The 24687-nt window shown below is 38.8% G+C and overlaps 1 protein-coding gene and 1 long non-coding RNA gene across 4 annotated transcripts; one reads left to right on the forward strand and one right to left on the reverse strand.

Moving 5' to 3' along the window:
* The first annotated feature begins 4650 nt into the window (after positions 1-4650).
* Positions 4651-20423, forward strand: LOC143856449 (uncharacterized). 2 transcript variants are annotated; one of them, XR_013238207.1, is made up of 4 exons: positions 4651-5194; positions 8748-8974; positions 9080-9348; positions 19934-20423. It is a non-coding gene; the product is annotated as an uncharacterized LOC143856449 (long non-coding RNA). The 2 variants fall into 2 exon arrangements; XR_013238206.1 differs by having other exon boundaries at positions 4654-5190.
* Positions 20424-20732: 309 nt separating this feature from the next.
* LOC143856746 (polygalacturonase-like) lies at positions 20733-24580 on the reverse strand. 2 transcript variants are annotated; one of them, XM_077367019.1, is made up of 9 exons: positions 24301-24578; positions 23336-23464; positions 22860-23024; positions 22724-22747; positions 22407-22614; positions 22231-22312; positions 22042-22150; positions 21617-21733; positions 20733-21193 (listed from the first exon to the last, which is right to left on the reverse strand). In XM_077367019.1, exons 1-9 carry the CDS (start codon positions 24481-24483, stop codon positions 20966-20968), a joined length of 1245 nt encoding a protein of 414 aa, XP_077223134.1. In that variant the 5' UTR covers positions 24484-24578; the 3' UTR covers positions 20733-20965. The 2 variants fall into 2 exon arrangements, with proteins under 2 accessions (XP_077223134.1, XP_077223135.1); XM_077367020.1 differs by lacking the exon at positions 22724-22747 and having other exon boundaries at positions 24301-24580.
* Between the last annotated feature and the right edge of the window lie 107 nt (positions 24581-24687).

Genomic DNA, 24687 nt, shown 5'->3' on the forward strand with positions numbered 1-24687 from the left:
TCCATCACAACTCTGGCGCATTACTCTTTGTCCCACCACCCTCGTTGAATGATGCTAGTCACCTGATCAAGGGTGGTTAAAGTTGTTGTTTTGAGATGCCTCTAAGCCATTGGTTCTTTGCTTGATTCAATTATGTGAATTGTATCTTTGTGAATTCACTTTGTCACCGTATGATTGCCTTTTTTAATGGTAATTTGATTTATTTTAAAAGGCCAAAGGCTAGGAAAAGAAAAGAAAAACTATATCTATAAGACCCAACTATTCTAATCACCAAAAAAGTGCGAAGTGCCAGGAATAGAATGGACGTACGTTTCCTCTTGTTTTTTTTTTTGGGGTTGGTAAGATAGCTTGGACCAACAACCTCATGGACAAAATCTCCAGTTGGCGTGGTTTGCCTCTGACTGCAAGAGATTGCAAGGTAATATTTTGAAAATTCACCCTCGATATCAAATTATTCTGATGAAGGGTGTAAAACAAATTTGAAGGCCATTTTCAACTTGAAAAAGGATGTAAATTTGTTTTACGCAGATTTTACATTGAAAGAAACAGAGCCAAAAGTTAGATTCAGCATGAAGATTGAAGCCTCCTTTTTTGTCTTGTAACCCACATGCCATGAAACTGAAATCTTTTTTTTGTGCTAATAGTTCTATTAATAGATCTGGTATAATTCAGTCTAAAACACAAGTATTGTCCACAAAATATATAAATTAATGTTGTCGCTTATACTGGTAAAGGGGTATATTTATCATTTTATAAAAAAAGGGTATTATTGTCATAAGAAACTGGTTATTAATAAAAGAGATTGGCTAGGATGCCCATCTTTGGGCCATGTGCACAGCTCTACGGCAGTAGCCATTTTTTCATGATAAAACATCTTTCCTAGGAGTTTTTATATGGTGGCTGACCTTTACATGTAAAGGTCGGAGAGAGAAAACACCCCTTCCCTTGATTTTAAATCCATCAAAAGCCCCCCTTTTTTACTTTTCTTTGGATCTAAAATCAAGGTGCCAGGTTTTCTCTCTCTGCCCTTGTGATTTCACGGTCGGCCACCATATAATTTCTCCTTTCCTAGAGAATGATAAGAGGAATGCTACCCTTGTAAAAATGAAATGAAAGGGCTTGAATGCACTAGAGTGATATGCAGCCAATGGGGGAGCCCTGGGGACAACCTTGACACATGAGTGTCTTGATATTTGTTGGATTGTTTAATCCTTAATTAATCCAATTAAGTTTCAAATATTAAAATTGGGCTGAGGCTTTAAAGGTGGTTTTTTTATATTCCTTAGTACTTCAAGAGTCATTCACAAAAGGACGAGAGTTAGCCTTTCTAGTTGACTCTTTGTATTCTATTTAATGTGACTCTTTGGTTTTCTCATTTAGTGGTGTGCCTTGATTGCTCTCATTAAGGGTGATTCAAGAAAATGAAGAGACACTTGGCTGGCTTCTAAAAAGAGAGAAAAAGTACGGCTTTTCTAATAGAATTGTGAGGAGAAAAGCTCTACCATATTTGGTGTGAGATTAAGGTCCACACAAGAAGCCTGAAAGATCTATGTGATACTGGTCCATAGTTCGATCTTGTGAGATTACGTTCCGCAAGAGGATTGTAGAGCCCAATTTGCTTAATTAGAGAGACTCGAAGCTTTGCTTTTAAAGTATTTGGTAGGTGCACACCAACTGTAAATACCCAAAATACCCCTACTAAAATTTTCGTCCCCCTTGATAAAAAGGGGCATTTTTGTCTGTTAGTATTTTACTCAGATTAAGGCTTTCTAATAAAACCTATAAATAGATTGCTTTGTGGCTAAAACAAACCCTAAACGGTTGTGCAGCCCTAGAAAGAGAAATCAGAGAAAGAGAAGGAGAAGACCGAGGAGATCGCGATTTCGGAGTCGAAGCCGCGAGTCCAGGTAAGATCTATGAACTATGAAGGATTTGGATACTTAGAAATCCTAAAATAAGGGTTGATAAGAAAAAGAAATAAGAACATTGATTAATATGGATTAGAAATACGAATCTTTGGGTTGATCTTGAGTTTTCTTGGATCTAATATTAATTTATAATTCCAACGAACTCAAAATTGATATATAAGAATCTGAATTTAGAAATTTGAGTTTTGGAGATTCGAATAAGAATCTTTAGTGATTTTTCATAAATCGTGTGTTCGAATTCGGAGCGTGGAGTCGAGTTTGATGGATTCCTCTCGTCGATATGAATCCATCGGATCTGACCTCGCTCAAATTGAACCCCAAACGAAGGAGTTATGACCGTTTTAGTGACAAAAAACGGTGAAAAATAGCGTTTCGGAGAAATCTGGGTCCGCACTTGGGGCGGACGTCCGTGAGTACCAAGTTTGGCAACAGATGGATCCTTGGACATTCCCGGACGTCCGGCGCGACAATTCTTCCAAAACTTCAGAAATTCATAACTTATTCGTTTCTTGTCCGTTTTCAACGCTCTTGTACTCTACGAATATGTCGAAAACGTCATCTTTCTATTAAAAATAATTTCAATAAGTTTTGGATACTTTACAATAATTATATCACCAAAATACTAAAAATAGCCATGGAATGGGTTACCTTTTAGGGCCCTTATTTGTTACTTATGCCTTGTTCAGATTAGGATATTGAATCGTAATCCGAATTAAGAAAGGAATCGAGCATCTTGGAAGTACGTAATAACGTACTACTTTGGGTATTCGTAAACCCTCTTCACATTGACTTTGAAAATCTGTATTGACACTTTTGAACTTCTGAACTAGCTTTGAGTCTAGCATGCCATTCTGTCTTACCTATTACTACTTTAGAACCTTTGAAATAACTGTTCTGAAATACTGTTATGCATATCTGTTCTGAACTCTGAACCTGTGAACTATCAGTTTGAACTTTGAATATTTTGAACCATTTGAATATGAACCTTGGACACTTTTGAACACTTCTGTGGAGGCTTGGATGATTTTTGAACCCTGCCATATGGGGGTAAAACATTTGGCAACTCTGTACCCACCGTGGGGGTAGTACACTGGAACTTCTGGACCGTCAGTGGGATAAAACGCTGGCCCTGTCGACTTGTATTTGAACTTCAGGAACTGATTCCGAACACCGTAGACTGTCGGTGTATAAGCAATAACATGTCTTCTGAACCATGCCGATGACTCTAAAGTGTATTTGAATTCTGAACCCTCTGTACATGAACTCTGAAATCTCCGACTTTGATCCGAACTTAGACTTTGAATTTGCTTTATTGCACCTTCAATTTAGAACCATATTTGACATGCACTTATAACTGTTTATGCCTAATGAATCAGCTAAGACCTTTGAACTCAGCTTTGACTTTGACTATATGACCCTATTGAATTCTATCATGTTAGACTGTGCTTAGAATAGTGCTTTATTATGTATTGAGCTTTTCAGCTGACTGTGGTTATTTAACATTTTTTCAGGTCTTGGCCCTCGTGAGGTTAACGAGGAACATGACGCTTAGTTGGGATTTGGATTTTGTCTCAGAAGACTAATTTAGTTTATTTGTTTTCCGTTTATTAGGAAGTGAGTACTTTGAATAAAATGTAAAGACATTATTATTTATTTGTTTGACCCTTGGGGAGAGATGAAATTTGATTTGACTCTGATGGGTCCGCTTAAATTTGATATACATTTTAATTGTGAATGCCAGGTTATTTATGTTATCTGCTTTGTAGCCTTATACATTTGTGGGATTAGTCTTACAGGTGTATGGCGCTGTCATGTCCTACGCCCAGGGTGGGGTTTGGGGCTTAACACCAACACTTAGTTTTCCTGAAGACGGTTCGGTTGTCAGATCCTTGCACCGGAATAGGGCCGAATAACGACTAAAGCGAAGTGTTCGAGGACATACATCACCTCTACATGTGAAGAGGATTATCTAATTTCAGTGTGGTCTTTTTACTTTTCTCTAAGTTCATATTATTGCAGTTATTCATTTTATAGTTTTTTCCGATTTGCACCAACAATATCATCTCCTTATTAAAAATGATTGAAGTTTTCGTATGAATATTGAACATCATGCTTTAAGAATTGCTCATTAGTCAGTTTTGTCAAAATAAATAAAAACCGGTGTCTGATACATTTTACATAAGAAATTATTTAGGGACTTCTTGTAAATACTTTTTAAGAAGTGGAAATGATATTAACAGTCCTTTCTGATGATAATGGTACTACATACTTTATCAACCACCATTCTTAATGTTGTTGGGAAGTAAAGAGGGGAGTGCCATTCTAGTCATTGTCACCAACAATAATACATTTATTTCTAACATTTTGGGTGTTGATGGTACTTTCTATGAAGATGAAAAAAGGGAGATGATAAATTCGCACCCCCTATATAATAATAGACACCCCTTTTAATGTGAATTGTGGGCAGACCTTAATGCTTTTTTACGTCAATTCACGTTAAAAGGGATGCAAATAATCCTACAGGGGTTGCGGATAAATCATCGCCCTAAAAAAATACTGTATTTTAATCATTTGCAACATTAATTCTCTTTTGAAAAGCATTTTCCTTCAATCAACATTTCTTTCTTCAAAATACAGAAAATAGGGCTTCCACAATTTCTTGCTTATACCATGTTCCCCACCATAAGAAAAGATAAATATATTATGGGCCCAAGTAATGGTAACAGCTTCCATATCATTTTATCTTTTGTAGAGAGCTGATGGGATCACTAAACTCTTCTAAAATCATCAGTTACATATATATTCGATGACGCTCTTTCAGAAGCCCAAATTTCTTTAGCAGTTTGTATACCCCCTAATTTGGGATTTGGATTCGGATTTAAATTTGGATTCCTAAATCCAAATCAGACGTTGAGCATTGATCTGGATCTGGATCTGGATTTGACCCAATCCATATTATTTCCAAATCAATCATTATACAAAGAAAGATTAGAATTTGCAAATGGCGATGATTTTTTCACCCCGCTGTAGGATTATGTGCTCCCTTTTTTAACGTGATTTGACATCAAAAAGCGTTTCTGCCTACTTTGCCCACAAGGCCACAATTCACGTTAAAAATGGGGCGCATAATTCTACATTGGGGGCGAAAAAATCATTTCCCATTTGCAAATACGTTTTAAGACATGGAATTTAAAGGCGAGCGCTCGACTCCTTCAAACTTCAACTTCTACCGACTCTCCCCTCCAACCCGGCGAGCCCAAAAGTCGGTAACTCACACTCTCTCTCTCTCTCTCTCTCTTGTGAGTTAGGGTTTCTCACGATTGAGAATGTTAGGGTTTCTGTTTCTCTTTTAGGATTCTGATTTTCCACATGTTCTCTTGTTCTGTTGAATATTTAATCGCGGTTTCTAGGGTTTTGAAGAATTTTAGAATATTTCACTAATTCTTGGATGCTTTACAAAGAGAATTAATGGTGCTTATATAGAGCACTTACATGATGAACATAGAAAGAAGATCATGGTAAACATGGAAAGAGATAATACTAGAATATTCTAATTTATTCTAGTTACTAATCTAATCTAGATGCCTAATCTAGCAAGGTTCCTCCTTTAACCAACTTGCCTAATCTACCACCATGATGATCCAACGGTGTAATTTCAACCCAATCCAACGGTGAGATCCCTCATATTCTAACATGCCCCCTCAAACGTATGTGGATTGAAAAATCAATTGAAAAATCAACATACTTTTGATTACAATAAAAATTCCCCAATATGAAAATAGAATCTTTGATTTGAAGAACACTACTAAAGATTGATGATGAATATCCCCTTATGTTGTTGCCGAATATCTGATGATAACTGGTACTGATTGCCGAAGAAGACACCGCTTGTCGATGTGTCGCGAAGATGGCTTAAAAGCCAATAGATCATAGCCTCAATAGGGCTAGATTATACTGAAGCCTCGATGGGCGAGTAGAAATGGGTCACTATGAACCAATGCCGAAATGGGCAAGAAATGGGTCACAATGGCCCAATGCCGGAATGAGCAAGAATGAGCCTCGATGGGCAAGAATAGGACACTATGGCGAGAAATCAGGGGTCAGCAAGTGCCGATCCTCATGTAATTTGACTCTCTCAGGCACGAACCTCAAAGAGTCGAGGCCCTTCAACTGAGTAGAGCTCCTATTTCAGGCACGCACCTTAAGAATGGTACCTCAACTGAAATAGAGAAAAAAAAAGTAATAGAAATTGAAAGATAGAAGCAAACTAAGAAAAGCTAAAGAGAAGCGACAAAAAACGGTTTAAAAATGTGGCAATGAATATAAACACGGAAAGTAGTCAAGAAGAAATCCTCTTTTTTTTGTGTGTGCATATCAAATTTGGGAGTTGTATATTGCATAAGACATGACGGGGATTGCTTTCAGGAAGGACAGAAGGAATTGAAGGCAAGAGAGAAAATTAGAATCAAAATGAGTTGCCTATATCAATTTTGGGGGTTGGTGTAATGCTAAGGACAAAAGAGGCATGTGTGAGGATCTAGGATGGGGGGTGCTATTTGGCAAAAAGATGAAAGTTAGGGTGTCTAGGGCGTAAATGGTGAGTGTGGGTACTTGCCACACGAAAAAGCATTTTGATATTTGGTTCCTAGGCAGATGATGATGCTTCTGGTTGATGGGGAGAGATGGGCATCATAGCAATATTTTCCATTCAAATGGAAAAGAGATCAATGGGGGAACATAGCACGCCTTACGAGGCACCACCGGATTAAGATGAGCAGCAAAGTGCTTGGGTCGGCTTGGATGCAGACGATGAAGATGGGTTGACCACTTCTCCATGTAGCTAGGGGACAGCTAGATTACCACTTAGACCCTTATAGGAAAACCGCGTACCCCTTTTGGGAGAAAGTTGGTTTTGATGCTCACGATTTCCAACGCTAATGGATCAAAAGAAGAACAGAAACAATAGGTATTTTGAAACTACAAAAGGAGATTAGCAAAGGGAATTTTTTTTTTCCACTATGGGTATTTTCAGGAAACACGCTAAACTTGTGAGAAGAACAGGATGGCGGGCGAACGGCCACATCACCCGTCTGCCGGAAAACAAAACGACCTGATTTTGTGATCAGGGCAAGGGGATCGATGGCTCTGATTACATGAAGAATTTTAGAATATTTCACTAATTCTTGGATGCTTTACAAAGAGAATTAATGGTGCTTATATAGAGCACTTACATGATGAACATAGAAAGAAGATTGGTAAACATGGAAAGAGATAATACTAGAATATTCTAATTTATTCTAGTTACTAATCTAATCTAGGTGCCTAATGTAGCAAGGTTCCTCCTTTAACCAACTTGCCTAATCTACCACCATGATGATCCAACGGTGTAATTTCAACCCAATCCAACGGTGAGATCCCCCATATTCTAACAGGTTTGCTTTTCGTAGTCTGTTCTTGTTTGTCAGAAGATTAAATTGATTTTGAAAGTGGTTGCGATTTTTCGATCTTTGATCTAAACAAGAAATTTTTGAAATGGTGGTTTGTTGCTTTGTTTGGGGGTTTGTTTCGAACTGTTTTTTTGGGCTAGGAATTCAGACTGAATTTTTTTTCCTTTTAATTTATGTATGGAAATGCTAGACGAGTCTTCCGATTTTTGTCTTGCATTTGGTGTTAGAGTGTTTCAGGATTTCTTTTGTTAGTAACTACTAGATCTGCATTTTTCTCCTTTTTTTTTCTTGTTTTCACTTAGCGATGTTTGGTGGCATGGGGGTGGCTCGGAGAGTAGTGGAATAAGAAGTCAAAAGAGAGGAGATAAGCATTTGATTTGTCTGGAATTACCTCGAAGAATAGTGTAAGTAGTGTTTGGTTGCGCGGCATATACTTGGAGAGTAGGAGAATAAGTAGGAGGTGCCATTATCAATATAGGGGGAGAAGAGCGAGAGAGGGAAGAGAGAAAGAGAGATAGCATCATTCTTTAGAAAATTCAAGCAAAATTCCTTGCTTTTGGGAGAATTCGGTTTAAAAGTTATATGGAAGGGACAAATCCACCTCAACAGACATGCAATTATTGCATGGGAGTCATCTAATGGTCAAAAGGGGAGTCCAAATGTCCAATGCTATTTGGCAACCAAACGTTGAATGGCATTTCAAACCAAGCCAAATTCTGATGCTATTTTTGGTTTTTACTTAAGAATTATGTGTTTTTTGTAGACTATTTATTTACGTTTGATACTCTTTATTACTCAACCAAAGCATACTGAAATGTAGTGTAGAATCTTCCTAAATTTTCCTTAATCTTATGAATTTCCTCCCATTTGATCTAACTTAGTTTGAACCTTGATGATATGTTACTCGCAAGCATCCGATATCTTTTGTTGTTATGCATTTTATTCTGTCACTTCTCTGTAAATGGGTTATTTAACCGTTTAAGTTGAAATAGTAAGATTCTGCAAGCTAATATTACACATCTTATGCTTCTTCCATTTTTTTTTCAAAATTTCCCTCTTTAGCAAAGGAGTTGCCCAAGTCAAATGTAAGTTTAATTTTGTGAAGTTGTTCATATATTCTCACTGTTATACTTAGTAGACAAGCCCCACGATTGAGATGGTCAATACAGAGGAAGAGAAAAACAACAAAGAATGGAAATTCCAAGCATATGTTGTGACGTTTATCATATATTCTCTCTATTATACTTAGTGTGTTGTGAAGTTTATGATATATTCTCTCTGTTATATTTAGTATATTGTACATGCTTTGTATCTATTATATAAGATCTCTACTAAATTCTTGTGGTTGAATAAATAATTTTTCTTTATGTAGAAATGCCAAGGAATTCGACTGATTTGATATTGAGTCGGAAGCGTGCTAGAGAAGAAGAGGAAGAGGAGGAAGAGATCATTTTTGTTTCGGTAGCTTGTATTATGTTGATGGCAATTGCTCTGTATAATCAGAAGTACTTCGACCAAGAACCTTCAACTAGTAGAGATGAGATGGTCACTGCCTTTACTAAGCTATGAACATCGTTGGATAAGTATTTGAAGTATATGGTGAGTGAGATTGATGTATATGCATGCTGTACTTTATTTTCTTTTTGCATCTTATGGATTATCTATGGTGAGTGATATTGAAACCTATTTTTATAAACCATGCAGGCAATGCAAGGTCCTCCAGAACAAGAAGTGCTAGATTTTGTCTTCAATTTAGAAGGGTTGGCAGTTCAGGAGAGTTACGGTGCGTATACAAATCTTGTGAAGATCGATGTGGAACATTCAATCTGATTAAAGAGCTTAATGATGAGGAGAAGAGGGAATGGATCCAACTTCTAAGCCCAAGCCCACCAAACTAACTTGTTGGCTTCTTTTTGACAAAATCATGCCTCGGGAATATGTGCTTGCATGATGCGAAATTCATGTGATTCCATGTGGGTTGTCTGCAAGATTAGGAAATGCAGTTTTTTTATCTCATTTTTGAGTTTGTCTGAAATACTCCTTATTCTTGCATGAATATTTGTTCTCTGATTTCAATCTGGATAGAAAATGAAAAGCTAGTTTCTCGATTCATGAGATGATTTTAATGTTTGAGTTTTACGGGCTGTTGTACGTTAACTGTTGCGTAGTCTATCACCATCATCATCATCATTTTGAAAATGAGTCTACCAGCATTATTATATTTTAATATTTGGATGAGATTCAACATTTCTCCTATCGTACATTATCTTAGTGTGTGTGTGTGTGTGTGTGTGTGTGTGTGTGATTATGTCTGCATGTTTCTATAGATGCATATACAGAGATACGGTAGTAGTCTCTGATACACTCCGGTTGCTATGATTCAATTACCTTGAATGCTTTCAGAGAAGAAAAAGAGGAAGAAGATGAAGATAAGAGAGAAAAGTTGAGAAGAAAGAGAAAAGGAAGAAGAAGAATATTTTCTCACTATGTCTTTTCTGACAAACCTCACTCTTAAAAGGATTTTCTCTAACGGTTTTGCTACATCTGTCAGACTCGGTCACCCCACTAATTACTGAACTACCCTACTATTACTTGACAATGACTGTCTTTTTGATATTAAACTTACAATTACCAGCTAATTACAACTAAACACTATTGTAATCCTTCATCCAAAATGGTTTGTGGGCCTCTCTCCTTGCTCTGTTCTGAATATTAAGATCTGGTTGATTCTTTTCATGATCATCCTTTTCCGATTCAGCAATTCTTGATTCTGGATCATGTTCCATGGTTGCCTGTCCTTCTGTGTTGCTATCATTGCCCACGCCATCAAAATGAACCTTGTCCTCAAGGTTGAATTCAGGATATGTTGACTATAAGTCACTCCAATTTTCCCATGAAGTGTCTTCTGGTAATAAACCTGTCCATTGTACAAGCACCTGTTTGATGGGTTTGTGTCCTTGGAAGATTATGCAAGTATCTATAATGGCTAAGGGAGAGACAAGGGGGTGGTTATGAATATTCTGAATTGGTAACTCGCGGACTGCTTGTGGAAGTGGACCATGAAAAGGTTTGAGTAATGAGACTGGTACACAGGATGAATTTTGCTACCTTCAGGTAATTGCAATTTATATGCCACTTTGCCCACCTTCTTTGTAATTTCGTAAGGCCCATAGAATCGTTTACTCAATTTTTGGGATGCTCTGTTGGCGGCTGTTTGTTGCCTATAAGGCTGTAGCTTGAGTAGAACCCAACTTCCAACTTCAAAAATCTTGTCAAGCCGTTTCTGGTCGGCCAGACATTTCATTCGATTTTGAGCGCGGACCAAGTTTGTTTTAAGGTTGGTTAAAACAACATCTCTGTCCTTGAGTTCGGTATCAACAGCTACCACATCAGATGAACCTGGAACATACGGTGGAATTGAAGGAGGTTTTCTTCCATAGACGGCTTCAAATGGGGTCATTTTGATGGGAGTATGAAAGGAAGTGTTATAGGAGTATTCAGCCCACAGGAGATAACGATACCAATGTTTGGGATTATCGATTGAGAAAGCTCTGAGATACTGTTCTACACATTTGTTCAATACTTCTAACTGGCCATCGGATTGAGGATGATATGCAGAGGAAAGGTTTAAAGAGGTTCTGCTCAACTTGAATAATTCAGACCAAAATTTGCTGACGAAAATTGGATCTATGTCGGACACAATTGAGTTGGGCAGGCCATGAAGTTTGATTACCATGTCTGTGAACAACTTAGCTACTTTGACTGCATTGTAGTTTGATGGCAGGGCTCCAAAATAGGCATACTTCGACAGGCGATCGATGACCACTAAAATGGTGGTGAAGCCATTTGAAATTGGTAGTCCCGTAATGAAATCCATTGCAATGTCTTCCCAAATCAGTTGGGGTATGGGTAGAGTTTGTAACAAGCCCATTGGAGGTGAAGTGCAGTACTTGGTTTGCTGGCAAATGAGGCAATCTTTTACAAATTGCCTGACATCGGCACGAATAGTTGGCTAGAAAAAACTGGCAGAGTTGCGTAATAATGTTCTGTGCATACCACCATGGCCCCCTTTAGGTGTATTATGAAATTCATACATTATCTGATGGCGTAATGGTGAGGTTGAGCTGAGGAAAACCGTTGGTTATGGAAAATAATGCCATTTCTCACCGCAAATTCTGGTCCGGCAAGACCCTTCTGAATGCCATCGTGTTTCTTAAGCAGCTCCAAAGCAGTTGTATTCTCCGGTTTGAGTTGATCTGAAATATCAACAACTGGTGTTGACGTGCCCATTTGTGATTGTGAGGAGGAAATTTCAGCGGAGGGAGTTGCAGTCTCTTGAGTCCTTGATAGAGCATTAGCTACTTGGTTATCTTTTCCCGCCTTATAAACAATTGAATAATTATAGCCCAAAAGCTTGTAGAGATAGTGCTGCTACTCTGGTGTTTGAATCACCTGGCTCATAAGATTCTTTAAACTCCGATGATCTGTATAAATGACAAATGGTCTTCCCAGGAGATATTGTCTCCATTTTTTAACTGTTTCTGTGATGGCAAACAACTCCTTGATATATGCTGATGCGACTGACATTGTTGGGGACATCTTCTTGCTAAAATATGCAATAGGATGTTTTTGTTGCATTAAGATTGCGCCAATGGCAATGCTAGAAGCATTTGTCTCGATCATGAACTCTTGAGAAAAATTTGGTAGGGCAAGCGCAGGTACTTGAGTAATCAGTAATTTGAGTTTATCAAAAGCTAATTGAGCCTCATGAGACCATTGGAAAGCATCTTTCTTTGGGAGATTTGTAACAGGAAATGCTACTGTAGCATAATGACAAACAAATCTTCTGTAGCACCCCGTAAGTCCTAAGAAGCCTCTGAGTTGTTTCAAATTGGAGGGTGTAGGTCACTCTTGCATTGCTTGAACTTTTTCTGGGTTTGGTTGGACACCATCTCCTGACACTAAGTGGCCTAAATAATCGATTTTGGTTTGACAGAAGTGACACTTAGTGAGTTTAGCAAATAACTGGTTTGAGGCTAAACAGCGTAAAACAGAGTGTAAGTGTTGGACATGTTTCTCCATGGATATACTATAAACTAGGATATCATCAAAGAAGACAATGACAAATTGCCTTAGAAATGGTTTAAAGATTCTATTCATAGTGTTTTGAAAGGTGGAAGGGGCATTGGTGAGGCCGAAGGGCATGACTAAGAACTTATAATGGCCTTCATGAGTCCTAAATGCTGTTTTGGCACAATCCTCTTTCCTCATTTGGATTTGATGGTATCCGGATCTCAAATCTAACTTAGAGAATACCTTGGCGCCGTGTAATTCATCCATTAATTCATCAATTGTGGGAATTGGAAAATGATCCTTGATGGTGATTGAATTCAAGGCTCTGTAATCGAGACAAAATCACCAGGTATTGCCTCTCTTTTTTTACTAACAGAACAGGGGAGGAATACGGACTATAACTTGGAACGATGATGCCATTGTGTAGCATCTCTTGTACCATCCGTTCAATCTCATTTTTTTGGAAATGTGGGTAACGGTATGGTTTTACATTTACAGGATTGGAGTCAGGTAAAAGGTTGATTTGATGATCTATCTCTCTTGGAGGAGGCAAGGTTGAAGGTACTTGGAAGACATTATTGAATTGCTGTAAGAGAGCTGAAATGTCAGGTGGAAGGGAAACTGGGGTTTCCATTGAATGCAATGTAGCGTCACTGTTATGATCAGTGGTTGCATTGATGCAAATGAGGGTAAAACAAGAGGCAATGGAACCAGATTTGGTTAAACCTTTTAAATGGGCGGGTTTGATGGGGTATGGGTTTAATTCAGCTTCTCCTACCAATGTCATTGGTTTTCCTTCCCAAGTGAAATCCATGGTTGAAATTTTATAATTGGTGAGGATAGGACCCAATTCAGCTAACCACTGAATTCCCAATATCACATCAGCTCCTTTAATTGGTCAGACGAAGAGGTCAAATATAAATTCATGTGTTTGTAGCGAAAGTTTGACATTGACACACTTTCGATTGCAGAGTAGTGACTCTCCATTACCAATGAGGACCTTGAATGGAGCTGTTGGTATCATGTCCCAATGTAGGGTTTTAGCAATCTTTTCCTTAACAAAATTATGAGTGGAACCACTATCAATCAATACGTGAATGGAATGTTGATTACTTACCCCTGTGATTTGAATTGTGCTAGGTTTTTGGTGACCCACTATTGCATAGAAACTAATGTCTGCTGGTTTCTCTTCTGAAATTTCCTCAAGAACTTTCTTCTCAGAATCCTCCATATTGTCGGTTTCTCCAAACTCTGCATCATCATCCATGGCTGCTAGGTGATACATGTGTTTTCTGCAATCATGACCTGGGGTGTATTTCTCATCACAAAAATAACAAATGCCTCTTTCGCGTTTGGATTTCATCTCTTCTTTGGTCAGTTGCCTAGTTCTAATTGGAATTTGACGAATTGGAGTGGCAACAATTGCCTTGAGTGGTGGAGTTGAGGGTGTAGGTAATAAACCGGATCCCCCCCACTGGGTTTAGGCTAGTTGTTCTTTCATGATTTCATCAATCCCTCATACTTTTCTTCATAAATTCTAGCAAGTGAAACTGCTTGAAGGAGAGAACGGGGTTGCAAAACCATTGATTCTCGCTTCAGATCTGGTTTAAGACCAGAGATGAAGATACTGATGAGAAAGGACTCAGAAAGTCCACTAACCTTATTGGACAGAGCCTCAAATAGGAACTGATACTCCTCCACTGAAGAGATTTGATGGATTTTAGCAAGTGCTTCTTTGAGATCGTCGTATAAGGAAGGTCCGAATCGTAATTGAATCGCATCTAATAATCCTTTCCATGAATGGATTAGATTATTGGATCTAGCCCATTGAAACCAAGACAGAGCAGGTCCGTTGAAATGAAACGAACTAATATGAATACGCTGATCCTCTGGTATACTGTAATAGGTGAAGAATTGTTCTACCTTGAAAGACCATCCGACGGGATCTGTTCCATCGAATCGGGAACATTCAGACGAATGAATTTGTTGCAAGGTGGAGCTATAGTCATGATTCCCTCATCAAAATTACCAACTGAATGATCATTGTTCTTTGGCCATGAAGATGATGTCGATGGTGGACGAATCTGCAACTGCTTAATCATGTTGACCAATTCTTCATGTTGTTGAGTTTGAAGCAAACGAAGTTCATTGTTGTTGTTGATTCTTCAATTGCTCATCGATTTTCGATTGAGCTCGAATATTATCTGCCATGGTGAGTGAATAAACTCAATGAAAGTGCCAATGAAACACTCCGGTTGTCAGAGAAGAAAAAGAGGAAGAAGATGGAGATAAGAGAGAAAAGTTGAGAAGAAGGAGAAAAGGAAGAAGAAGAATATTTTCTCATTATGTCTTTTTTGACAAACCTCACTCTTAAAAGGATTTTCTCTAACAGTTCTGTTACATCTGTCAGACCCAGTCACCCCTCTAATTACTGATCTACCCTACTATTACTTGACAATGACTGTCTTCTTGATATTAAACTTACAATTACCAGCTAATTACCACTAAACACTACTGCAATCCTTCATCCAAAATGGTTTGTGGGCCTCTCTCCTTGCTCTGCTCGGAATAGTAAGATCTGATTGATTCTTTTCATGATCATCCTGTTCCGATTCAGCAGTTCTTGATTCTGGATCATGTTCCATTGTTGCCTGTCCTTCTGTGTTGCTACCAGTGTCTCCTACCTTTTTTCCAATTGGATAGCAATTTTGAGGTTTTGGATCCAATCCCATCTTTTTAGTTGGTTGAAACCTGCTTCCCAACCTTCCTAAATATGGGCCTTATGGGTCTTTCTATTTATTGTGTATTGATTTTTTTTGCTTGGTTGGTGTTTCTAATTGTCTTAAGAGGTTTGATTATTTGGTGATGTCTAGCAGTTTACTTCCATACCATTTTATCCAAACATCAGGCCCATGCTTCAAAAACTCGAATACAATTTGGACTCAGTGAGGACTCACGTCACAGTTGGCTCGAAGCATGGTTATTCGAATGTTAAACTTCAGATGCTGTTGTCTGGCATTTCATTTGAGTGCTTTTTTCTTTTTTTGGCGCGCATGCCCCCGGGGGGGGGGGGGGGGGGGGGGCAGGGGGGTGAGTTTGGACCATACCTCAATTGGATGGCAACAATGGTAGTCATTTCCTACTAACTTCCATAGCTCAATTAAAATAACCATGCTTTGAGTCAACAATAGTCTCTTCCTACTAAAACCAACAGATGTACTGGTTTCACTCTCTAAAGTAGTCGAATGCCCTTTTCCAGATGGAATGTAATAATAAGAAACGCAACAAAGAACTCAGTTTCTTAAACTATGACTTCGAATGTTAAATCTTCAAGTGAAATGAGCATCAAATAAGCAATCTGTTGTAATAACTGCTTCTGCTTGTTGCCTTCCAGCCTAAATTTTTTCAACATTGAATATATATATATATATATATATATATATATATATATATATATATATATATATATATTTGAAAGTTGACATATTTTCATTGATACTATTAATACTTTGGGGCCAGGAGTCCCATCCTGTATTACAAAATATCAGATAAACCGGTCTGGGCATACCCTGGACCAGGAAATATTAAGACAAGAAGCAAACTAAAATAACTGGGACATATCTTCCTTCATCATGCCAGTGGAGAAATATATGCTTGAGGCCCCAAGGGCGCTTCTCTGTACCAAGCTATTCCATCAGTCATTTTTACAAGCTAACCTCCAATTTGTCCTATTAACACCGTTACTAACAAACACCAGGGTTTCAACACCTCTATTATAACCATACCTCCAACAAATAGAATAGCAGAGCAGAAAGATCCAAACAAAAAGGCAGTCTAAGCAAAAGACATAGTCTCTCAAGCCAATTCATAGGAGAGATACTTTTGCTACCTAGTGGTGGTGGCTTTACCCTGGATGACCACAAATGTTACAGACAGTCTCGCAAATCCTTCCCCAATCTTGTAATCGAGCAACCTCCAGATACACCCCTAAGAATTATTTTCCCAACCTCATGAGGGCAAGAGCAACCTCCAGGGAAGGATTACACCCAAAGCGAATGACCCTAAAGTCTCTCAAGCCAAGGGGAATCAACTTCCAAGCAAATGCTCCACAGTTTTCATTTAAGCTTAAAGCCTAAAGAGGCCACATATATTGAAACATAGTGAAGACCTTCATCGTGTTCTTCGCTAACTTGCAACCTCCAGAAAACTAAGATCCACCTTCTTTAGAAAGTACCTACCTAATGAACTTTCTAACCACCTTCTTTAGAAGCTAAAAAAGAAAAAAACTAACTATCTACACGGGCAGAAGATTCTTCCTTTAGGTTTCACAACCCTCGGCCCCCATAACTTCAACCTGCTTCCCTGATTCATGTTCAGTACATACCTCCATTTTTTCCTTCAAATCTCTTATCGCCATTGTTATAATGTAGTTTCAAGGTCGTCGTCATATCCTATCCCAAAGACATCTCCTATAGCCAGCATCTCATCAAACTCTTCAGAAGAATAAACTTTATTTTCTACTTCCTCTGAGCATTCCTCAATCATTTTGCCTTTATCTTTATCTTCATCTTCCTTTCCCATCCGTTCCCGAATTTTCTAACTTACTTCCATGTCTAACGAGTCCCGAGATTCTTGTGATTCCTCTACAGAAACTGCTAGCAGCTTTTCTAACCTCTCTATCTCAGCCGCTTTCTCCTCTTCCCACCGTGGTCGACGAATCCTTCTTTCCTCTTCTAAAGCTTCCTTAAAATGAGGGAGCTTATAGATCTGAACATATACATTCTTCGGATCTGTCCACCCTGATACTTTTTTTTTGAAAGCCTTATTCTCCTTGCATCCTTTTTGAATTGCTTGTCGTCAACGACAAAGGAGGTGGCCTTCCTCTTCCTGATCTTAGATCCATCTTCATCCGACATATTAGGGGAAAGTGGTTTATCAAAATCCTTCAAGAGTAGTTTAACTTTGGAGGCTAAAATTTTCTTACTGCTTTCTTCTTTTTTAAGACAACCCAAAAGCCTCCTTTTAAAGAGGGAAAGACCGCTCCTAGTGGCCAGTAAATGTGATTCGACGCGCGCGCCTCTATCAGCTTGACCGACTTTTCTAACATGGTTTGAGATACTTATCCGAGGGGTGTTGACATGAATCCCACTGTCCTGGCATTTATAAGATTTTAAAACCCTTGACCTTTGTTCTTGCTACTATTGAAAAAACAATTTTTAAATTTAATCGCCTTTCCATCTTTTGCCAACTACAGATTGAAATTGTCAGTAATATCTTTCCTGCTGGCTTTTCCCATTATGGCACGTGTCTTAGTCTTTAAAGATTGCTGAAATGCTCCTTTCCCATGTCCGTCTACCTTCCCTTTCAATGATGATTTCTTTATTTTTAATTTTTCTGACTGTTGTTCTATTCCCAAGACAGAAGACAATTCAAAAAATGAAAATGGCATATCCAATGGTTCCCTAGCAATGAAATTGACAGTTTTACCCTCAGGATTTTCCAGAAGCGGTCCTTCCATTTCCATGGAAATATCTTTCTCCGGCGACTTTTCATCTGCGACTTTGTTTTCAGGACCCTTTTGGGAAGTAGAATTATCTGGGGCCGAGGAATCCCCTGCCACCGACAAATCCATTAAGGAATTAAAAACCTCAGCTACTGCCTTTACTCCCACCGAATACATGTTGGAATCTACCTTAAGGTTTATAAATGAGGGTAGGCATTTCCACATCGATGTAAATATCTTGATGGAAGCAAATTCCAGACAGTGATCATGGCTACCAAACAGCTGGGTTTCCAGGACCTGTACAAAGTGCTGACCCAAGGCCTCCACAGTGGAAACTGACCAGGGATGAAGCAGAATGTCATAAAATCTAAGCCTCACAGTTCTAGCACCAATATTAAGAGCAGGAAACCAGGGTTGAAGGGAGACAAGGTACCCTCCCAAACCATCACCACCACGCCTCAGGTAGACGTGACCTGACCTTGTGACTCTAAGAAAAATAACACTAACGAAAGGCTGATACAAAACGGCTTGTTAAGCAAGGGGAGATCCTAATGTCTTTTAGCCAATCCCCAAACCTCTTCCAAAAGCGTAAAGTGCCAACAAGACAGCTTTTAAGAGTCCTCTCCCTATAAAAAACTAGATCTATTGCGATATTGATCACCGGAGTGTCGTCCTTCTTTTCAGCACAGGGTGGACGAACTTCCTTAGGAACTTCCTTAGGAACCCAGGATTTTGCTACCTCAATTTTTTCCTTTGATCCAGAACATTTCCTCCAATCACTACCATGTTGATGCTTGGGATCTACCCTTTTAGAATTTGTATTTCTTCTTCCACGAGATTTTCCAGTTCCGAACTCAAATCTTCTCACCATGGTGTCCATATCCTCATAGCTTCCCAAGAACCGGGGGAGGGATCTTGGGGGGGGGCCAAATGATCCCACCCGGCTCCCCCCTTGACTCACCAAGATCAAGGATCTACAACAACAACTGTTGAAAACTCCTTGAGAATAGAATACTTCATGGGCTGAATATCCACATTCTACAAAAGCTAGAAAGGAGTCAGCCAACTGGTCAAGATTGAAGCCACAACTACAGATGACCGGACTAGGAATGTTATTGAAACAGGGCGGGGGATTATCCCGACGGCGACTATAATATTCCGTAACGGTCATCCCCTCCCCTCCCCACCCCCACATTTTTTTGTGGATCTAATACCAACTCTAACATCTGATATATCCTTGCTATTCAATGCTATTTCCTCAAATGTTAGATTCAATACTGCAAGTATATTTTATTTCTGTAAATTTGAAATAAATATTAAAGCTACTCATGTTTGATATGATTATTAATTATGAAGTACTTATCATTAAAGTCCGCCAATAGGAGCCGTAGACTTGCCAATGTTGTCTGTGAAGTCTGGAGGACACATTGGTGAGTACAAGGAGGCTCAAAATCACAGGAGAGAACATCTTACTGTTATTTATCACCACCTTATATGTATCTCAAAATTCCACACTATGTAGGAAAGATCACAAGCCATCTGCCCCAAATCTTGTTACAAGGAAGCTCAAAATACATGAGAGAATATCTTACTGTTATTCATCACCACCTTATTTGTCTTAAAATTCACACTATGTACGAAAGACCACAACCAAATAATCAAAATAACCTGTCTTTCTTAACCTGTTTTTATAAATGGGTTTATAGAAAACTACAAACCAACCATCATATAACCTCCCCACTTTGATTGTAGTTTTTGGGAGGGTTGGGATCATAAACTGTAGCTTTCTTTATATTATGCTCATCTGATCTTTCATAAGAAAACTTTGGATGATCCAGAATGTGGAAGTTTTTGAGAAGGAACTCTTTTTGTGTATATATTCTCCATTTTTTTTTCAGTAACTCTTTTTGTGTACTACTGTTTTCCTTTCCTTTTTATTGATGTATTTAAGTTATCTTTTTGGCTCCCTTGTTTGATTGTAGTAGGAGGATAACATACATGACGTGCATAATGGAGAAGCTACTAAAAGGACATAAATCTATGTGGCATGTCAAGCAGAAGCTGAAGGAGAAGTTCCGGGAGATGCTGCCATGTGGTAGTTCGGAGTTGGTTTTTATTACATGTGGTGGATTGATGTTGGTTTTTAGTTATTTTCTGTGATAGAGGGGTACTTTAGTAGAGGGCGAGCCTTGGTGCAACGGTAAGGTTGCTCCTTTGTGATCTGGTGGTCACGGGTTCAAGTCACGGAAACAGCCTCTTTGCAAAGCAGGGATAAGACTGCGTACATCTAGCCCTCCCAGACCCCCGCAATGGCGGGACCTTGTGCACCGGGCCGCCCTTTTTTTAGAGGTGTACTTTAGTCATTTCTCATGATATATGGTTATTTTTGTTATTTTTCATTACATGTATATTGTGGTTATTTTGTATGAGTATTTTGTTCATTTTCAATGATATAGGGGTATTTTCTAATGAGATAGAGGTGTTTTGACAATTTTTTTATGAGGGGGTAATTAGGTTATTTTCACAAGTTCACTTATTTTGTTATTTCCCATAGGATAGGACTTATTTTTATTTTTATTTGTGAGATTTGAAATTCAAATCCAAGGAGTAGCCAAACTAGGGATTTAAAATCTTGGATTTGAAATCCAAATCCTCAGCAGATCATTCAAACAAAAAATTTACAGATTTGTTAATTTGGAAATTTTGAATTTCAAAACCACATATTTTTAAATCTGTAATCCAAATCCAAAACCAAAATTAAGGGGTATCCAAATGGGTACATACTAGGAGCTGGATTTTCATTCCATTGGCATTTTTAAAGCTTTAAAATAGGCCTTATATAAAACTCAAGATTATGGACTGCTGCATTGGACTTGAGCATTTAGAATTCCATAGGAAGAAGAGGAAAAACCAAGAGTGGAGAACATTGAATGAAATGATTTTGTTTATTTTACTACGATTTTAAGAAAACCCTATATGGGTTGGACCCTGGAAAGGAGAGCATTCAGCTAAAGCTAGCTTAGACAGCTGGGTGGGTCAACAGCACCCTCTGTTTGTCCATGGGCGTTGTGGCAGTAAGAGGAAGCTATCCGTCCTCCATGGGATGGCTTTAGGGAGATGCTGCTGAGCAAAATCCGCTTGCAAGGGACATGACTGCTGCAAACCAGCCTCACGGCCACATCAGTTCGTGAAGTCCCCACAATGTCCTTGAAGATTATATCAGAGATCTCCACAGCTGAGGTCTAAACCAGATAAGACTACTGTTAATTAGTAATTGATATAAAACAAGGGCAGTGATAAATCGACTCCCCAATTGGATAAATCGACTCCCCATGTGTCTTTCTCTCTCCTCCTCTAACCAAGAGGAGAGAGAAAGACACATGGGGAGTCGATTTATCAATTTGGGGAGTCGATTTATTACTCCCCCAAGCCTCATAACTGATGCAGGCGAAAACCACCAAGAACGTGCGGTTTGTCATTGACTACAAAGCGTGGAACAAGTTCCTTATTCTTCAACCTGTATTTTCATTGTAGTCTACATATAAGATGAAGAAAATAGAAGTTGAAGAATAAGGGACTTGTTCCAAGCTTTGTAGTCAATGACAAATCGCACGTTCTTCGTGGTTTTTGCCTGTATCAATAACCCACATGGTTTTGTCGCTTACCCGGTTCGGACAGGGTTCAGGGGAATCACAGTAGTATTGATCAATGACAATTGGGTTCGAAACATCAATCATCTCTATGTTCCTGAATATAATATTCCTGGCCCATCCATATCCTCCCTGAAACTCACAATCACTATGAAGTCTGAGAAAACCATCAAATTAGACTACTTAATCATTTCATGTAATCTCATTGTCTTCCATAGGCACTGTTCATTCGAGATTGTGACAACCGATTGAGGGCCTCAAACCGATTATTGGACTCAAAATCAAACGTAATTTTGATTCCAATAATCGGTTTGAGCTCAATCGGTTGCCACAATCTCAAACGAACAGGGCCTTAGTGTTCAATAAATGTCTCATTTTTGCCTTCTATCCTTATTTCCATAATAGGATGGATGAAGAAGACATGGATTGAGTTGTCTAACCTGCCATGTTTTAATCCGCAAACCGTTATTTGTTCCATTAATCCTAGCTCCATGCACCATAATAGTATGCACTTGAGCTCCTGAGTTCCCCTTCCCAAGGCTTCCTACACTGCACCATTTGAAGACAATCGATTGTTTGAATTGAATATCAGTGTTCAGTGCCACACGATGGAAGAAAGATGATCGAACCTTATTCCATGTCCAGGCCCACAAGTAAGTCCCACTATAGTCACATTGTAAGACCCATGCCCTACCGATATACAGTCGTCTCCTACAACCAAAGCAACACTCAAAACAACAGTAACAGTGACTGAATACTATATGTAGAATCAAAGGAAGACTTAGCAGGGTTTTTGTGTTCAAACCTACTCCAATAACAGAGTCTTTAATGCGGGCATGCATAGTATGTTCAAGGTGAATACCGTCTGTCTGAGGACTGTGTGATGGAGCCTTTATCCGAACCGATATTACATTGACATAATTGCAGTGAAGGAAATGCAAGTGGAAATGTGGGCTGTTCACAATCTTCACTCCCTTCACCTTTATGTGCTTGCTTTCTTCAAAGCAAACGGCCTAGAGCAAAATCACACAAACATGATAAAAGGAATTTTAATGCCTTCCATGTAAGAACTGTATAATAACTGCTTTTACTGGAAGAGATGAAGCCGCATTTCATACTCACAGTAGGCAAGTTTTTGCAAATTCTCTGCAAAGAAACAAAGTCATCATTTCTATTACATTCCTCTGTATTCATTGAAGCAGTTTCGAGTTTTGGAAACAAATAAATGAGCTTAACTTGAATTGGTACTCCTCCTTACCTTGTGATTAACAGAGGAACATGACGTCTCCCACCATCGACGTCCTCTTGCTTGGAGAGTACCTTGGCCCCCCAGAGTAAAATTCTTCTGATTAGTGAATCTCAACCAGCTATTGGCTGTCTTCCACTGCCGCGGATCCTCAGGTGCAATCAAAGTACCATCCACCTTATAAAATGTCAGGAAGTATGAAAATATTAAGACCTTTTGCCAGCTATCTTTTTCATTTCATCTCTCTTCCATGCCCTCCCTTATTTTCTTGTTCTATGTAAGGTAGTAGTGATTTCAAAGAAATTAAGAGGCAGCAGGGGACAGAAGATTGTGATCAACCAGCAGTCCCTTACAAAGGGAAGAACAGCAAAAGTAACAAAGAACACACAGATTTTCATTTTTTAGTGGAAATACCTTATTATCATACAAACTCAATGCTAGTAAATCTCGTGAGAATTCATGGATAATAAGACAGAAGTTGGCATTACCCTTAAGCTGAGATTGGGCTTGCAAGGTCCTTCGAACGTTTTGGGCCTGATCAAGAAGGTTTTGTTACTTGTCACCCGCAAGATCGCTGATTCCACAGAGCATGCCGCTTTCCAAGCATGTAAGAAGGCCTGAATTCTCCACATCAATTAACTAATAGCTTCCAAAAGATCGAAGGAGAAACAATTTGGCTAAAGAAACAAAAACTGCCACTAGGGTGAGAAACAACCAATTGCTACAAAAGCTTACGCTTTTAGAGTTGGTATTATTTAATCACTTATACTTCAACACTCCCCTCACGGGTGGCCTGTTTGAGTTAATGTTATTTAATCACTTATACTTCAACATAGGGTATGGAATCCTTAATAACAGGGTTTGCTAAAGGAGAGTTGTGATGTCTTACAGTCATTGCTACGGAGAGAATAAAGCATAGCAAGTACTGACCAAATTAATTTTATATTTGATTAAGAAAAAGTTAGTGGCCGAAGTAGTTTGCTTACAATATTTGCTTGAGAGTCCTTAAAATCCTAGCTGACTCGGCACAACATGGCTGAGTAGTTGGTTAACGTGACAGTATTTTGCTTGAGAGCCAAAAAGGAGTTTTGATTGACTTTGTAGGGCAAAATGTGGACTTAGGACAAGAATGGGAACGGTAAAAAAGACTTGGGCAAGTCTATGATGATGCGGGCGAGTGTTGAAACTATGAGAAAAATACTCGTGTGTGTTTAGCGAATGGATTTACTGTTGGCATCCGTTCTGGAACTTCTCTTGCAAGTTACTATCAAGATCAGAAAGAAGGTAAAATGGGTAATTATCAAAGTATAAAATCAGGAAAAATTGTTGCCGAGGAGTTGGTTTGTCAGTGTAAAGATCACATAGTTTCAACATAACATGAATATTTAGCTGTATTAAAAGTATCTTGACTCTGGATTATGAAACAGCAATGTTTCATCATAAACAGTAATACCTTTGTATCATCACTCACTCCATCTCCAATGGCGCCGTAAGATTCCAGATTAAACACCCGGCGGCCATCATGACGTCTATCTTCTGCTAAAGATCCTTCAACAAAAGGCCTTACTAACACAGCGGCGATGGAATCAAGCAAGAAGAAGAGAAGTAAATAAGCTCCTAACAAAAGCTTCCCCATCAAATAACATGAGAAAACAAGAACAGATGCATAAAAGAAGGCTTTTAGATATGGGAAACCTGTTTTGATTATGTGGGGGGCAAAGGGGGAGGTGGTTATAAAAAGACAGTGGATGGAAAGTGGAACACAAGGAGGAGGTGAGGGGTGTAAATAAATTGGCATGTCCCAAGGTATATGGGTAGCAGTTTGTTAGTTAGTTGGGAT

The sequence above is a fragment of the Tasmannia lanceolata genome, unplaced genomic scaffold (genome assembly GCF_043159265.1).
Source record: "Tasmannia lanceolata isolate RefF3 unplaced genomic scaffold, GAP_Taslan_0.1 ptg000023l, whole genome shotgun sequence".
Classification (NCBI taxonomy): Eukaryota; Viridiplantae; Streptophyta; class Magnoliopsida; order Canellales; family Winteraceae; genus Tasmannia; species Tasmannia lanceolata.

What these genes read in the sequence shown, in the direction of transcription:
- LOC143856746 (XM_077367019.1), bottom strand. Translation starts at nt 24,483, where the DNA reads ATGGGGAAGCTTTTGTTAGGAGCTTATTTACTTCTCTTCTTCTTGCTT. An exon ending in GAGTGAGTGATGATACAAAG is followed by an intron (nt 23,465 to 24,300) that starts GTATTACTGTTT and finishes TGGAGAATTCAG; the next exon opens with GCCTTCTTACATGCTTGGAA. An exon ending in TTTGCAAAAACTTGCCTACT is followed by an intron (nt 22,615 to 22,723) that starts GTGAGTATGAAA and finishes ATTTTGCTCTAG; the next exon opens with GCCGTTTGCTTTGAAGAAAG.